This window comes from Thyridium curvatum, assembly GCF_004353045.1.
Source record: "Thyridium curvatum strain D216 chromosome Unknown NODE_74_length_206198_cov_80.914379, whole genome shotgun sequence".
Taxonomy (NCBI): domain Eukaryota; kingdom Fungi; phylum Ascomycota; class Sordariomycetes; order Thyridiales; family Thyridiaceae; genus Thyridium; species Thyridium curvatum.
In genome coordinates, this window is record NW_022156829.1 from 45,397 (window position 1) to 62,333 (window position 16,937).

At 57.8% G+C, this 16,937-nt stretch overlaps 5 protein-coding genes across 5 annotated transcripts; 2 read left to right on the forward strand and 3 right to left on the reverse strand.

Moving 5' to 3' along the window:
• Positions 1–243: 243 nt before the first annotated feature.
• Positions 244–2,547, reverse strand: E0L32_009784 (uncharacterized protein; the record flags this gene model as incomplete). Its single annotated transcript, XM_031144785.1, has 3 exons — positions 244–768; positions 834–2,382; positions 2,543–2,547. The coding sequence occupies 3 exons, from the start codon at positions 2,545–2,547 to the stop codon at positions 244–246; spliced, it is 2,079 nt and encodes a 692-aa protein (XP_030990433.1).
• Positions 2,548–7,674: 5,127 nt separating this feature from the next.
• E0L32_009785 (uncharacterized protein) lies at positions 7,675–8,818 on the reverse strand (the record flags this gene model as incomplete). The annotated part of the gene is made up of 4 exons (XM_031144787.1): positions 7,675–7,911; positions 7,964–8,122; positions 8,179–8,385; positions 8,441–8,818. 4 exons carry the CDS (start codon positions 8,816–8,818, stop codon positions 7,675–7,677), a joined length of 981 nt encoding a protein of 326 aa, XP_030990434.1.
• Positions 8,819–9,206: 388 nt separating this feature from the next.
• Positions 9,207–12,691, forward strand: E0L32_009786 (uncharacterized protein; the record flags this gene model as incomplete). The annotated part of the gene is made up of 4 exons (XM_031144788.1): positions 9,207–9,226; positions 9,279–10,083; positions 10,133–10,364; positions 10,413–12,691. The coding sequence occupies 4 exons, from the start codon at positions 9,207–9,209 to the stop codon at positions 12,689–12,691; spliced, it is 3,336 nt and encodes a 1,111-aa protein (XP_030990435.1).
• Positions 12,692–12,848: 157 nt separating this feature from the next.
• E0L32_009787 (uncharacterized protein) lies at positions 12,849–14,382 on the reverse strand (the record flags this gene model as incomplete). The annotated part of the gene is made up of 2 exons (XM_031144789.1): positions 12,849–14,107; positions 14,166–14,382. The coding sequence occupies 2 exons, from the start codon at positions 14,380–14,382 to the stop codon at positions 12,849–12,851; spliced, it is 1,476 nt and encodes a 491-aa protein (XP_030990436.1).
• Positions 14,383–14,846: 464 nt separating this feature from the next.
• E0L32_009788 (uncharacterized protein) lies at positions 14,847–16,134 on the forward strand (the record flags this gene model as incomplete). The annotated part of the gene is made up of 2 exons (XM_031144790.1): positions 14,847–15,174; positions 15,389–16,134. The coding sequence occupies 2 exons, from the start codon at positions 14,847–14,849 to the stop codon at positions 16,132–16,134; spliced, it is 1,074 nt and encodes a 357-aa protein (XP_030990437.1).
• Positions 16,135–16,937: the final 803 nt, after the last annotated feature.

A 16,937-nucleotide genomic window follows, 5' to 3' on the forward strand; every position in this document is an offset into this window, starting at 1 on the left:
ATGCATAGAACATGAATAACAAGATAAGAAGTCTCGTCATATATCTCCGTGGTCCTCATCACCCGGTCGTCGAGTTTATTTGGGCTTCCTACAACACACAAACAGATCACAAGTCAGCCATCAAAGATCATTCACGCGACAAAACCCTCTGCAACACATCCTTCACGACCAAATTCCCCCACGAAGACATGGCCCGACAGATCACACCCTCAAGTGAGAGAACGGGAGAGAAAGAGAGAAGACTTACTTCTTGCTCGACGACTTCTTAGGCGGCGGCCCAAACATGCCCCCCAGGATGCCCCCGCCGCTCTTCTTGGACCCGCTCTTCTTCTTCTTCTTGTCGCCCGGCTCGACGGTCATGACCTCGATGTTGCCCCTCATCTGGCTCGGGATCCCCGACATGGGCCGCATGTTGGTGCCCCAGTTGGGCGGCGGCACGGGGCCCGGCCCCCTGCCCGGAGGCCTGACCCCCTGCGGCATGAACGGCATGCGCATGCCGTGCATCGCCCCGTGCGGTCTGCCGCCCCCGCCGTGCATCCCCGGGTGAGGCGGGACGCCGCCCGGGTGCGGCGGGTGGCCGCGCAGCGGCACCTTGTCCATGGGCCACATGTGCATCGTGATGGCCCAGTCCGGCTCCACGACCTTCTCCCAGACCGTCGGCAAGATGATCTCGCCGTTGGGGCCGATGAGGTCGTAGTGGCCCTCCTGGACATGCGGGCCGATGACGTCGACGTGGAGGAAGGCCTGCTTGATGAGCTCCTCCATACCCTAGCAGCAACGAATAGATAATCAGCACATGATTCAGAAGGAATTTGGGGTGATGGACAACTTACAGCCCACGTCTGACATAGGTGGAAGGGGAAGCTGAACTTCCGTCCTACGGCGTCCTTGAACTTGATGGGCGCCTTGTCCTTCTTGGTGACCTCCTCGGTCGCCTTGGCCTGCGCCTCCTCCATGAGCCGCTTCTTGAGCGCCTCCTCCGCGGCCTTCTTGTCCGCCTCGGCCTTGGCAGCGTCCTCGGCCGCCTTCTTCTCGGCCTCGAGCTTCGTCCTCGCGTCGATCTCGGCCTTGAGCTTGGCCTCCTCCTCGAGCTTCTTGCGCCACTCGGCCTCTTCGGCGGCCTTCTTGGCGGCCGCCGCCTTGGCCTCCTCTTCCGCCTTGATGGCGGCCTCGACCTTGGCCTTGGCCGCCGCTTCGGCCGCCTCGATCTTGGCCTTCATCGCCGCCTCGGCGATGGCGGCGGCCTCGGCCTCGCGCTTCTTCCGCTCCTCGTCGGCTTTCCGCTCCGCCTCGATCTTGTCTCGGGCCTCGCGCTCGACGCGAGCCATGGCTTCCTCGTGGAGCTTCCGCCTCTCCTCTTCTGCCTTGCGCTCGGCCTCTATCCGGTCCCTCGCCGCGCGCTCGGCATCCGCCTTTGCCTTCTCAATCTCCTTCTTGGCCTCCTCTTGCGCTTTCCTCATCTCGTCCATGCGCCGTTGGAACGCGTCTTCGGCATCTCTCCTAATCTTGTCTTCCAATTCTTTCTGCTTCTGGGCCTCTTCCTTCTTGGCCTGCTCGCTCTTGTAGAGCTCGAGCTGGGCCTTGATCTTCTCCATTTCCGGGTCCGGCTTCGGCTCCGGTGGAGGTGCCGGAGTCTGCGGAGGAGCTGGGGCCTCGGTGGGCGGCGGAGGGGGTACTTGGTAGTATGGTTGCATGTGCGGCGGGAGACCGGGTTGGTAGCCAGGGCCGCCACCGTAGAATCCCTGCTGTCCGTAGGGCACCATGTCGTAGGGAGACCGCGGGTCGCCGCCGCCAAAGTAGCCTGCTCCACTGCCGTTCGACATGGGCGCGAACGGATTGCTGCCGTAGCCGTTGTTGTAGTGCACCATCTGCTGGGCACTTCGGCCGTAGTGGCTCGGGGGCGCATAGCCGCCTCCTACATGGCTCGGTGCGTAGCCTGGTCCCGCGTGGCCGCCGCCGTAGTAGTGGCTGCCAGGAGGGCCGTAGCCACGGCCGCCAAAAGGCGGGGCACCGTAGTCGTCAGACGGGTCGCTGCTCATCGGGGGCGGGTTGGGTGCCCGATATGCAAATTGCTGGACCGGGGGCCGCGAGTGGCGTCGTGAGGGGTGCCGCTGCGGTGGTCTGTGGGGAGCGTGACGGGGAGGAGGGCGGAGATCTGCACTGGCCGACGCCGAGTCTGAGGGTTCAATGTCGTCGGACGGTTCGTCGTCGTCGTCGTAAATCTCGTCGTCGTCCCAGCTGGAGTGGTCCTCGCCTTCAGCCGAGCTCGGGTATCCGTGATGATGGTGTCCGCGGCCCAGATGTCTTTCTTCCTCTGAGACGGAATGTGACCGCGATGAGCTGGTCGATATCGGCTGGTTGCTCGCTGTAGCGCGACTTCCCCTTGAGCACGGTGCAATGTTAGCAAGATGGACCAGCACTGTAGCGCGATCTTGTTGTTTGGTATGTATGCTTGAAGAACAAAAGTGAAACCGGTAAACGGAAGGAAATAGTAGTAAAAGAAAATCAAAAGCAATCTGTTTCTCTACGGGTCGTAACTCACGACATTGGATTGGGATCTGCGGGGAGCGCCCTTCACTCGCGACAACCTGCACAGAGGATCGGAGCAAAGGCAATCCTGGGTAAAAAAGTAAGAGGCGGTCAAAAGTCTAGGCCCAAAGCGATATTAAGGAACAGTCCCGGTGACCAGGTGAGGGAGTGAGGCGGATGGATGTCAGCGACTTTGTCGAATGTGGGATCGCGCGCAAACGAGGAAATGGTATGGGTGTGCAGAAGTGCGCAGTGTCGCAAATGAGGGGCGCCGAGGAATTTTTGTGTGGGAGGAGAGTCTGAGAGCAGGCGGGCGACGAGCTTGTGTGTGTGTGTGTGTGCGGTCTGTGAGACTTGTCGTGTCCACTGCCCTGTTGTGCAAAAGTCCCCCGGGCAAAGATTATGGTCCCTCTTTCTTGTGTGTGCCGAGCAGATGTGCGACGGGCGGAGCTCTGAGAAATTGATCTGCTGATGATGCCGGGGCTTACAGGCAAACCTGGATTTGGCTCCGAAGACGCTGTTGTTTTGGCAGGGCCAGCAGGCAAGCAAGAAGGGCGATGAAGAGCGGATTTGCACCGTGATGGCCCGGCAGAATATTTGTCTCAAAAGAGGTGTGTCGTTCCTTGGCCGGGCACCACCCCTCTTGCACCCTTGCAGGCAAGAAAATCAGCGCTGGCGGGATTGGGCGCAAAGCAGGGATGTGGATTGGGTATTTGCCATAGATGCGGTGAAGCTGGGTGGACGGCTCGCCTCGGTGGGTTCAAGGTTGCTGTGGGTGACGGCCGACGCTTCGTCCAGAGGGTACTCGAAAGTAAATAGTCAAGAAGGCGGAGCTTCTTCCGGGAGTGCAGAGTTGGTGCTTATTAGGCTGCAGCACTTGCCAGAGGAAGCCTACAGTAGCGCGATGCGAGTCGGGTCGTCCAGATCCAGATGGGCTAGGTAGGTATCCAGCAGGAGTGAACTCTGTCCTCGTCTCTTCCTCTGTATGAAGGGAGAGAGAGCACAGGAGACGAGATGTATTGCAGGCGATGCCTCGACCTCCCTTGGCTCAAGTACCCAAGCTTGGCAAAAGGCAGTCCGATTGCACCACCGCCCACAAAAGGTACCTGGAGCAGCTGAAACGGCGAAGGGCTTCCTGATGTGTTTGTCTGGATGCTTCGGTGGTCCGTGTGTCTCCCTTGGGCGAATGGATGGGTGATGATGGATCACACCAGAAATCCCAGCACCAGACTCCGACGTGACGGCGTACGGTGCAATAATGAGGCCTCGATATAGGTATGGTGGGCCGGTACTTGCGGAGAGACTGGTGGAGATGAGACCGAGAGGCACCCGTTCTGTCCTCATATGACAGTGGCAGTGGCAGTGACAGCGGCAGCGACAGGCACCATCAACACCCCACGCAGTAGGAAGTGGCCCACCGAGTGAGTGAGTGAGTGAGGGGTTACCGGGCTCCCAGTCACTCTTCTCCCTCTGCTCCCCTCTCGAAAACGGCCAGAGAGGGAGGGGCATGCAGGCGCTACTGTGCGGCGGGCCCAGACCAAAGCGTGGGACAACAAAACAAATGACGAGGGCAGACAGCGGGTAATCCCAGCACCCAGCTTGGTGCGTGCTGCTGCTTGCTCCGCCAGTCTAGCCTCTCAGCCCAGCAGCTCCCCACGCTTTTTCTCGGTCGGGCTGTCTGGCTGGCTGCTTTTTTGCTCCCTCGGATGCGCGGGCGGGACTTGCCTTGTCCCACTAGGGACCCGGCAGCGCCCACTGGTCTCAGATTCGAGCCGAAGCGCATCTCTGTGTGGAGGAGGAGAGAGAGCGCTGTTCGTGAGAAAGAAGGAAAGGCAATTTGAAGCGAGATAAGCCAAAAGCCCAGTGCATCGCTGCGAATGGGCAATCGGCGTAACCGCCGACAAGGAATGCGATAACTCGGGAAACAAGGGAATCTGTCTTCTTACCACTAGTTCTGGTGGAATGCTGCTTGGAGCACCGCCTGTGTTGTTGTGTCTCTTTTTTTGGGGCGAGGGCGGATGACCACTTTCGGTCGTGGTGTGTGGATCTCGCACCGGTTTCTGGACGGTTCTGAAACCACCCCTGCGAGTCTGTCGGGTCGCCAACGCTCGTGCTGCCTGCTGCTCACTGAGGCTTCTTCTCACTCACACACACAGCCTGGCCGTTGGTGTCGCTGGTGTGAGTGTCGTTATGGAGTCCGGTCGTGTGTGTGTGTGTGGCTTGACGTTGTGGAAAATCCAGGGCCTGCTGGTGGCTGCTGCAAGTCATTTAAGGCCGAGACAATCTCTGCCCGGATCTTCCTTGATCAGCGCGCGACGGCTGGGCGCTCGATATAGCGGGTACTCTTCTTTGTTGACGAGTGTCGGTCGTTGTCGCTGTGGTTGAACAGTTGTGGTTGTTTGTATTGTTTGCTGCTGCGCCGGTGCTGTGGATGCAAGTCGCTAATGTAAACAAATCGAGTATATGCAACTAGATCTGCTCTCCAAATAGCAAACAACGTTCGCAAAGTTTGCCGTCCTGTACAATTCGAAAAGAGGCGGACAGAAAGAAGCAAGCAGTGTCTTCGTCGCAAGTCAAAAAAAAACGTATGAGTGCACAAAAAAAGCAAAGAGAAAGCTGGCTTGCTCTGGGCTGGGACAAGGGGAAGAGAATTATAAGCTGTCAATCAGGTTGGGGGCGATCCGGGCTTGATATGTAATTGTGCGCCGCTTCGTACGTCTCAGGCATGGATGGTGTCCCCTGTGGTTGGCGGCAATAGGCAAGTATGAAAGGTACCTGGCGGCCGGTACTGGGCGGTGGTGGTGGTAGTGGTGGTGGTGCCTATAGCGAGCAAAGGGGGCCAAAATAACAAAGCAATGCCGCTATCGTTGCCAGGGCAGGTTTTCACTTTTTTGCCGCTTCTTCTTCTTTTGGGCTGGACTGGCTGGCCTGGCTGTGATGGGCGAGATTGAGTGAGCGAGCGAGGGATGGATATGAAATGATGGCAGTGCGTACCAACAACACAGACACACAGACACACAGACACACACACAACACTCAACACTCAACAGCGAAACAAACCTGGACAGGGTCAGATCAGCTACTCGGGCAGGTAGCCAGATGACTCCTCTTTTTATTCCCTCTCGTCGTCGGGAAACACTCCCTTGCGCAACTGCTCACTCCCTGTCCCTTGTCCTGTTCCTCCACACCGGGGCTGGATTTGACGATGGTTGATGCCCTGTCGTCTGTCGTGAGAGCTCCCTGCTTCGACCAAAAAGGTGGAGATGAGGGCACTGGTTCTGGATCCGGTCTAGCCAGGGTCACCTCGCGGTCAGGTTTAACCTTTCCGTGCTGCCAGCAGCCGCATCAGACAGATATCCCGTCGCAGTGCAGGCGCCTCGCTTCCGTCGCTCGTCGTCTCCACCTCCACCGAGAATTCCAGCGACCGACGCAGGTGTACGGTGGCTGATCCTCTTGGATATCATGTTCTCCTGGCAGCGAGGAGTTTAGAAGCTCCTCTCTCGCTCCCTCAGTCGTCTCCACGCCGAGCACGAGAGCCAGTCGGGCTTCTCCTCTTTTTGGACATCTACACATACGCGTCCGCCGCGGAACAGCAGTGAACCAAGCACGACAAGCTGCACGACTCACCAGATATTCCCGTGGGATTTGTGGACTCGGTGGAGCACCGAGCAGAGTCTGGACTCTGGGACTTGGGCTCGCCTGCCCGGGAGATGTGATAATGCAACGGTGAGTCGGTGTTTGCTCCTCTTTTTCCTCGCCGTATGCCCACGGCGCCACGGCGAGCACAGCTTCTGCTCTCTTGACCGTCGTCTTTCACTGGCTCTGGGGGCATTCCGAGGCGGCCGCCTCGGGGGCTCGTTGATGCCACATCATGGAGCCAGGTTTCGCTTGTGCTTTGTGAGTCAACGTACGGGTTGGTGGTCCAGGAAGGTTGCTCAAAGGCTCAGGAGCGGCCGGTCCGGGATGGGCTCGATATAGACGAGCCTGCAGGGTTTCTCCGTGTTAGTCGCGTGTTGTGTCCGTCGTCCTGCTGCTGCTACTCTCAGGTATCTCGAGTCGCGCCGGAATGTCACGTAGCGAGGACGAGCCAGATGGAATATTCTCTTGTGGCTGTTCGCATGGTGTCTGATCTACGAAAGTGACTACGGGAAACCATGCCTCCTTTTCCTCGCCCGGGTCCACGATGCTTAAGTAGAAAGGGGGACCCGTGTCTTCCCAAGCTGTCACTGCGTCTAATCCACCTTCTTTTTTTCCCTTTGCGGATTGGCGATTCCCTTCTGGCCCGCGTCGCCGGCAACATTGGGCCATCATTTCCTCTTGAACAGCGACGATGGGCAGGGGCGAGCGATGCCAAACTGAGCAGTCGTCGCGGCGGTCAGAGCGGTCAAACTCCATTTATTCTGGTGATGCTCCTGCCAGAGGTGCATGCCGCAGAGCAATGGCACATGCCTGTTACAGACGACGGGGGACGGCAGACGTCATCGCCAACACGGACAGCCATGGATACCCATAGGGAATAGAAGCCAAGGGGACACGCACCCGGTCCGCCGTTCGGATGCGGGTCGGTCACTTTCCTTTGTCTGACACAACAGGTATGAAGGGCTGTTTCTGCCCAAATGCACAATGCGGCTTGGCTCGCCGGCGTGCTGCAACCAGTCGTTATTGGGAAAGCAAGTCTAACTGGTTCGCTATCCTGGGTATTCGTCCTGCTGAACTGATCCCTTTCCCTGCTCCCAAAAACGGAACCACCTGTGTGTTACCGCAGACAGACCCCACTGGCGAGCGCCGCGCCGGAGCCCAAGTGGAGCCAGCGCACCTCCGAGCAGTGCCCAAGCATCTCCACCAACGGACTGACTGCACTCTGCGCGCGTCGCCAGTCTGCGATATAATAAGGCACCAATGATATCTCCACCGCGTCATGTCCCCCTCCCCTGGACGTGTATCTGCGTCCGAACAGCGCACTCTGTGTGGTTTTGTGTGCTGCTGCTGCTGCTGCTATTGTTGTCTCATCCTCCCGCACCCGACCGGTCCTGACTCATCGCTCGCCATCCATCCGATATGTTGACAAAACACGCCATCCTGAAACCCTCCCAACTCTCGTCGTCGTCTTGTTTCGTTTTGCACAGCCATCCCGGTGAGCTGGTATCACCTCACGACGTCAGCCGTTTCCCTGGCAAGCAGCTCTCGGGCCGCTGACACCTCAGACTGCTCGTAGCCGCGCCACCGGGGCTCTTGCGCTGTGTTGCGGCGGACAATCTCGGACAGCTTCTTGGTGGCCAGCTCGCTCAACCGCTGAATGGTGGCAGTATCAGGCACGGCGAAGTCGTCTGCATCCAACTGCCTTGCCGATTTGCTGGGCTCTTTGAGGAGCCTGGAGGTAACCTTGCACTATTGTCAGCACTTCGAGCAGCCGGTTGCTTGGCAACGTGCTTACAAGCTTGAGTCCATAGTATCCACGTAGATAGTCGTCACAGAGCTCGATGCTGCGGGAGAAACGCTTCATCGCCTCGACGAGATACCTCAAGGTGCCATTCTCTGTCGCACCGGGGGCTGTGGCAGCCATGTACTCCAACTCGCCCAATCGCGCATGAATCTGTAGTTTGTCATCAGCGTGATATCGATAGTACCAAGGGTGGGATGTTAACCGACATTCCACGCATTCGGGGTCAACACAAGCACCTCCTCCAAGGCATAGATCGCCTGCGCATACATGCCCTGCGAAAAGTATAGGTCGGAGAGCTCTGACCATGCCTCCGCATCCGTTGGCGAGAAGTCAAGCAGCGCAATGCATGCAGTGACGGCATCTGCGGTCCTGCCAAGAGAGCGTAGCAGTGCGATTCGACGCTTGGTAATCGGCTGGTCAATTCGTCAGCTTTGGTGAACCCCTACCCATACGCCCAGGTGTCCTCACAATATTCGTGTCGTTCTCCTTCAGAATCGCGTCGTACTCTTGCAGGACCTTCTCCAGCTGGGATGGGTTCTCGGCAGCGGCCTCCTTGAGAAGTCCCTTGAGCCCCATAATCTTCTCGTTGTCGTCCCCAAACCGATTCGCCAGCCTCTCGAGGCATGCATGTGCGGAAGTCTCATCGCCAGTGCGTAGGCATGACAGCAGTAGGTTCTCGTATTTGACCCATAGTTCGCCGGACTCGGGCGCTGAGAAGAGAGATACGAACGGCGAGGAGCTGATGGAGCTCGGGGAGCTCTTGAGGACAGATGGTGCCTGCTGCGACAGTTGCAGAGCCTCGGCCGGCGAGAGGTGGCTCGGAGGCTGGAAAAGTGACGGTGCCATCTCCAAAAGTGGCTTCTGAATCTCCGAAAAGACGACCGGCGAGAGGCGATCGAGCAATGGGGAGGGTTGCGAGCAGCGGACACTGGTCGAGTAGCTCTTCAGGAGGTCGAATTGATTGATTGAAGCTATCTGGAATCGTGAAGGTCGGTTGGTCGATTAATCCGACGTCAGCTCAGTAAATTCCCCACAAATTCTCCCGACACGCGCTATCAGGCCTAGCCTTTCAGTTATCCAGCGAGCTCATCCATTACGTGGGGCACACATTGAACTCGTCGACAGCCCACCTAAACCGTAAATGTGACCATCACTCCGGACGCGGACCAGACAACACCCCGGCCGACGTCGAGCTACTCTTTGGGTCAACAGTAGCTCTAACAGCCTCCCTACTATGGCCGTCTTGCGTTCCGAGTGACACCCCTGCCTGAGTTACTCGCACCACATTTTGCTGCTCTGTCCGGAGCTCCAACGGTGAAGTCGGCCCTCTGGCCGCAGCTTCGCGACAATGTACGGCTCCCACTCTAGACTCTGGTTGTGCTGCCCAAACAACACTAACAAGCCTGCGCAGGTTCGAAAAATCTCTCTATGACCTCATCAGAGGTCTGCGAAATCACAAGGGCAACGAGAGGGAGTACATCCAGAACAGTCTCAAAGAATGCCGGGCCGAGGTGCGCAGCCAGGACATGGACCTCAAGGCCACCGCCCTGCTCAAGCTCATATACCTCGAGATGGTTGGGCATGACATGTCATGGGCCTCCTTCCATGTGCTGGAGGTCATGTCTTCTCCGAAGTATCACCAGAAGAGGGTGGGATACCTCGGGGCTGTCCAGAGCTTCCGGCCCGACACCGAAGTTCTCATGCTCGCGACGAACCTGCTGAAGAAGGACATCGCAGCGGCCTCGACAACGATCATCTCCCTACCGATAGCGACGTTACCGCATATCATCACGCCCTCTTTGGCACTGTCTGTAATGCCAGACCTCCTGCCACGCCTCAGCCACACTCATCCTGTCATTCGAAAAAAGACCATTGTCACATTGTACAGGTTAGCATTGGTCTATCCCGAGACGCTGAGGGCGGCGTGGCCGAAGATCAAGGAGCGCCTGATGGACAACGAGGAGGATCCGAGCGTCACAGCTGCTATCGTTAATGTCGTCTGTGAGCTGGGCTCTCGGCGACCTCATGACTTCCTGCCTCTTGCGCCTCGCCTCTTTGAGTTGTTGGTTGATGGAGGCAACAACTGGATGGCCATCAAGCTTATCAAGCTTGTGAGTTTTCGTTCCTTGTTCTCTTAAAATTTGCAGAGCTAACGCACAGCAGTTCGCCACGTTGACACCCCTGGAACCGCGCCTGGTCCGAAAATTACTACCGCCTTTGACAGACCTCATTCGCACCACCCCAGCCATGTCTCTACTGTATGAATGTATCAACGGCATCATACAAGGTGGAATTCTAGGGAGCGGAGACGATGTTTCCGGCACCGAAGAGATTGCCTCCCTTTGCGTCAGCAAGCTCAGGGGCATGGTGATGATTGACGGAGATCCGAACTGTGAGTCGATCTTCCCTCAATGTCGCGTACTCTACTGACAAGACTTAGTGAAATATGTCGCTCTGCTCGCCTTCAACAAGATTGTGGCCACACATCCTCTGCTCGTTGCGGAACAGGAGGACGCTATCCTGGAGTGCATAGACAGTCCAGATATCACAATTCGGATCCAAGCCCTGGACTTGGTTCAGGGGCTCGTCAACAGTGACAACCTAGTATCAATAGTCAGCCGCTTGATGAGGCAACTGAAGCTGTCCGATACCTCGTCCGAGCATCGGGTCGAAGCGCAGCCCATCGAGTTCCGGGCCGAGTCTGACGACGAAAGCGAGGCGCGCGTGACGCCGCCTCGTGGTGACAGCGATGCTCCTCCACTGCCCCTGGACTACAAGGTCGATGTTATCGGGAGGATATTGACCATGTGTTCACAAAACAACTACAACAATTTGATCGACTTTGACTGGTACATCGACGTTCTTACACAGCTGATTCGGACTGCCCCGACGGCACCTCGACGTGATAATGATCTCGATGAGACCAGGTCAAAAGCGACCGCCACGGAAATATCTGAAAGGATAGGAGATGAACTTCGAAATGTGGCTGTCAAGGTCAGGGCCGTCAGAGGTGCCACGATCAGTACTGCCGAGGCTATTCTAGCCCAATTTAATTCGGAATCTGCTGTCAACTATCCTGCTACCTCGGGAGCCCTCCGCCCCATCGCCTGGATTCTGGGAGAATATGCGATCCAGCTGTCTTATCCGGATGATACGCTCAGCTATCTCTTGCAGATGGTCCCTAGAACGGAATCTCCTCAGGTGCTAGCCGCTTGCGTGCAGGCTATTATCAAGATATTCTCGGTGGTCACGAGAGACGAAAGAGAGCTTTGGACGCCGGAGAGAAAGTCGAGGATATCACTCCTGATGGCCCGCATCATTCATGTCCTTGAGCCTCTGACTTTACACCCCAATCTCGAGGTCCAGGAGCGGGCTGTCGAGTTCTCTGAACTGCTCAAACTCACCGCAGAGGCTGCCTCTGGCCAGTCCACGTCAACTGACGAGGTGCAGCAAGATGCCCCCTTGCTACTCACCCAAGCCATCCCAACCCTCTTCAGCGACTGGGAGCTGAATTCTGTCGCCCCAGGCGCGCAGAGGAATGTGCCGCTTCCTGAAGGTCTCGACCTCGACGCCCCCATCCATCTCAACCTCCCCGGTCTTCTCGCAGAAGCCGACTCATTAGGCTTTCTCGCCGAAGACGAGGACGAATTCAAGATCTACTACCACCAGCGCCAACAACCAACCAGCATCTCCTCCGCAGAGCCGGCCATCAACAGGCTCGAAGACGCGCCTACAGAAGTCGGCACTTCCTACCAGCAGGCCGGCGAGGAATCGTACCTCGACCCGGACATCCTCGCCCGGCGCAAGGCTGAGCGGCGCGAGCGCAACCGCGACGACCCCTTCTACATCGGCGGCGAGGGCTCGAGCCGCAGCGGCAGCGGGCTGGGGGGCCGGTCGACGCCCATCCACAACATCCTGCAGCGCGAGAACGGGCCGGACCTGGACATCGACTCCATACCCATCATGCAGCTCGACCTCAACAAGCTCAGCAGCTCTCTGCCGTCATCGTCTGGGGCAGGTGCCGCCGGCGGCTCAAAGCCGAAGCCCAAGGCGCCAAGGCAGCGTGTCATTATTGCCGCCGACGAGACGCTGGCGGGGACGGGCAGCGGGGCCAACACGCCCGCGCGCAACTACGAGTCCGAGAACAACTCGGACAGCTTCACCAAGTCGAGGGCGCGGCGGCTCAAGCAGCAGCAGGGCCTGCTGCAGGTCGACTCGAGCAGCCTGGGATCGCTCAGCCTTGAGGACGGCGGCGGCGGCGGCGGCGGCCCGGGGGCGGCGACGATCGCGCCGTACGATTACGAGAGGCAGCAGAGGGAGGAGGCGGAGATGGCGCAGGCGATGAGGGAGGTCGAGCGCCTGCGGCTCGAGATGCAGCGCGCCAACGAGAGGATACAGGTCGCGCAGGGGGTGCCGGCCGGCGGCACGGTGGTCAAGAAGAAGAAGAAGAGCAGCAGCGGCGCGAAGACTAAGGCGGCTGAGGGGGGTGGTGATGGGACGGAGGGCGCGGTGGCGGTGAAGCCTAAAAAGAAGAAGAAGAAGGCCGCTGCCGCCGTCGCTGGGGACGAGGAAGGGGGTGGTGATGGGGCTGCTGCCGTTGTCTCGCCTGCTGATGAGGAAGGGGCTTCGTCCGCGGAGGTGGTCAAGCCCAAGAAGAAAAAGAAGAAGCCTCGAGCGCCTGTGGATTTACAGGAGGGTGAGGGGGCACAAGCTGAGTAGAATACAATGCATAGGTGTTCGAACCAAATTACAATGACAGTAATGGCATGCATATGCTTCTTGCTGTCCACGCAATATTTCTAGTATGAGAGTACGACTCATTTCCACGTGCATCTTTAGCATTGGCATCATCTTCGTGTTTTCGCCTCGACTACCACTACCTATCAATCTCAGCAAACCCTTTCTGATCCAACTCCGTCGCATCCCCCTCCGGCACAAGCGGCGTCTCCGTCGTGCTCCGCACCGGGGGCGCGCCGTCCATCCCAGCAGGCGTCCCACCTCCCGCCGCCGGCTCCGGCTCCGGCCAACTAGATCCGTCACCATACTTTCCCCACGAGGACTTGTTCAACCTGTCGTCCCCGCCCGCGCTCTTGAGGTGGTACCCCCTGGCCCGGGGCCGGCTGCCGCTACCGGCCGGCACCTCGGGCTCGTAGGCGCGCATGAAGGCCTCGCGGTCGGCCTCGAACTGCTCCTCGCCACTGCGGAGGCTCGCGCGCACGCCGGCGAAGAAGGCGTTGAGCACGTGGTGGTTGTGGATCTGGAGCAGGGTCCAGGCGAGCATCTCGCGGGCCGAGAGGAGGTGGTTCACGTAGGCGCGGTGGTGGGCCGCGCAGGCGTAGCAGGTGCAGCCTTGCATCAGGGGCGCGAGGGCGGTCTGGTGCGACTCGTGGGAGAGGTCGATGCCGAGCGGCATGGGGCTGGTGCTGGAGGATGAGGGAGGGGGAGGGGGGAATGTGAAGGTCAGGGCGACGCCCGAGTCGGAGACGGTGTTGAGGAGCGGCAGGGCGAGGATGTCGGCGCCCAGGGCGACTTGGCGGAGGATGTGGTGCGGGGAGACCGGGGCGTCGAGGGAGAGGCGCGGCAGGGGCAGGAGAGGGGGGTAGTCCTTGAGGTCCGGGATGATGTCGACGTCGTAGACGGCGAGGCCGCGTATCCTGTCCGTCATCTCGGAGAGGGTCTCGAGGTACTCCCACTGCGTGGAGTAAGGGAGTGGAAGGGTCGGCGCGAACAGCGCGGTACCGGACGGCGTCTGGCCGAGGGCATTGGCGAGGCTGTGGATCCAGTCGTCGCTGCGCTCGGCCATGCGGATCGCGCGCTTGGACAGGGGGGTCGTCTTCTTGTTGCCGTAGGTGAGGTCGGCCATGGCGATGGCGACGTCCGGCCGCAGGGCGTCGATGGCGGAGGCGTACTCGCCGACCGTGAGGTTCCTAAACCCGGTCGACGTGAAGACGGAGAGGAAGTCGTTGCCGTTTCCCATGGGCGCAGTGACGGCCGGGATACGGCGGGGCGCGAGGACGGAGATGGTAGACAACGGTGTCCCTGTGAAGGAATATAAAGGAGAAGCCCCGGACTTGGAAGGCGGTGTCTGGAAGATGGGCGGTCGTCTTGCTGGGTTCTTCTGGTGCAGCTCTATGACTATGGATATAGTTAGTGACCTCGTATGATCCGAGAAAGGCATGGAAGCCAGACTTACAGTCTTCAAGGCCAAAGTACGAGGCATTGACTAAGTCATGCTTTGTGAGGTTGTCTGGAGTGACATGAGGAACAGTTCCACGGGAGGTGACTGTGACAAAGTTTGGAGTCTCGATGGCTTTCCTGCCGGCAACAGCGAGCTTAGCCAGCCTCGGGCCATTGCCAAAGGCTTTTAGAATCTCAAACTTCATAGCCTCCTGTGGCCCTGGCTCACTCATTGTCACCGGCGAGCTGGGCTGAAGCCTTGGGAGGAGGCCTTGATATTGCGGCCTCGCGAGAGTCCACGGCGAAGGAGTTACCAGGCTATGGCTTCATATAGTCAACATCAATGAGATGTCATCAACTATGTATCGTTTCAAATGCTCTCTTTTGAGATAAAGTCTCTCGATGTGAAGAAAGAACCACTTAGATGAAGCGAGGTGATTCACCACAAGGATCAGATAAAGCCACACTAAAAATCTAGCGGGTCTCGACTTTTCCAGCCACAGTCGCGACCCCCAAAAGCTCCACCAAAATTTCACCTCAAATTTTTTTCTTACCTTCTTTCTCTTCAGGCCTCAACGCACAGCGCCCGGTCTCCGAGTGCGGATATGTCGTTCAGCACCCGTAACGACTCATCCATCTCTACCGCATAGGGAGCAGTTATTGACTGAGATTTGAACGTCTCAAGAAGCGTGCCAAGATGGTCGTGGAAACGCCCAACATCCCTACCAAGTCGGTGTCGGTTCGCCCAGCAGAGGCGGACACGGCAAAGCTTGCAGAGGGCGTGGCTGCTGTCAGTATCAGCACGCCTGAGGATGGCAGCCTCCCGCCTCATCGATCTCATGACCCTCAGTACAATCAGAAGCGGAGCGATCCGTTCCAGTTTGGGTCTCGCTTCCTGGGCGAGTCTGACGATGTCTTTGAGTTCAATGCTTGGGACCATGTCGAGGTTGATGACACCTACAAGGAGTATGCTGAGCAGCAGTATGCCATGCAGCGCGGGTCCCCTGTCTCCGATTTTGACAAACGTAAGTACACAGCCTTTCTCAATTTCTTCAATACGTTCGAAGCGGCGCCCAAAAGGCGTTTGTGATGATTTACAAATTATAGCATAGTTCATCTGAGTTCATGATGACAAAAGTAGCATTCTAGTCTTTCGCTCCCATCTGACACGCTTCTTGAGCATCTCTTTTCTTGCTTGCAAACAAATTTCTGGGGATGGCGTTGCTGACGATCGTCCAGGGAGATTCAACGGTGACCCGGCGAAGTGGTGGGATTTGTTCTACAAGAACAATACGGCCAACTTCTTCAAGGACCGAAAATGGCTCCAGCAAGAGTTCCCAATCCTCGGCCGCGTAGTCCAGGAGGTTGCTGGACCTATGACTCTGCTGGAGATTGGCGCCGGTGCCGGTAACACGGCCTTTCCTGTCCTCGCAAACAACAAGAATCCCAAGCTGAAAGTTCATGCTTGCGATTTCTCCAAAAAGGCAGTGGCCGTCATGCGGGCACACGCTGAATACGATACCCAGTTCATCCAGGCCGATGTCTGGGATGTTGCGAGCGATGTACTCCCGCCCGACCTAGAGGAAGGGTCCGTGGATGTCGCCGTGATGGTCTTTATCTTTTCAGCCCTCGCCCCGGACCAGTGGCAGAAGGCTGTGGACAATGTGTATCGGCTCCTCAAGCCTGGCGGCGAAGTATGCTTCCGCGACTATGGTAGAGGAGACCTTGCTCAAGTCCGATTCAGGAAGGGGCGGTACCTCGAAGAGAACTTTTATGTCCGTGGCGATGGCACCCGCGTTTACTTCTTTGACAAGGACGAGCTGGCTGGTATCTGGACGGGGCAGCTCAACGGTTCTGAGGAGACAACGACACCTGCCAAGTTTGAGGTTCTCAACCTGGGCGTCGACCGCAGGATGCTAGTCAACCGGGCGAGGAAGCTCAAGATGCATCGCTGCTGGCTGCAGGGCAGATTCAAGAAGATCTGAAACTTGGATACACCAAATTCCCCGATGGAAACCGAGAAACCATAAAGCCCAGGCCCTCCAGGATCTACGGCATACCGAGTCATAGAACTCGAGGACCCGAGAGTCGACTTCGAGATGACTCGAAGGGTCACAATCATCAGCGCCAAGTCCGGCAATCATAGGCTGCGCGGCTCGCCCCACGGACATCTTTTGACGCTGTGCTTGCGAGGCATGACAGCAAGACGTCCCCGTCAAGGCGCAGACCTGTCGCCGACTTGGAGGCGAGAGCACTACGCAGAATGTGTAGGAGGCAGAGTCCAATTTGAGGGGCTGTGCAAAGCTCAACCTCTCCGGAGGTCCCTAGAACAGTTGCGTGCGCAATAGCAATAGAGCCGGACAATAGAACGGGAATGATTTGCGTGCCTACAAACCGACTCACTGTTTCCAATCAGCCGATCCCTCCCCGGATGTCATAATGCATGTCAGAACCTTGATAGTACCCACTCATAACCTCACTTGTATCCTTCTGTTGCATTTGTCAAGATTTTGCTCTGACAGCTTTTACTAATCTAGGATTGGCTGGGTTTGTCATTCACCTTGACAACCTCTCGATGCTTTTAGGAGACAAACCGACTGGGGATAAACTTAGTTTTGCCTGTCTTTGGCCTCGGAGATCGATCTACCCCACCCAAGCCTCGATACCACGCACCTAGAACTGGCTGCCGACACTACCTAACGTTGACCTGGTTTGACAAGATCCCGCATTGATGAGGGGAAACTCAATCGCAGGAGCCAAGACTAAAACAAGATCTCCAGTAGATAGA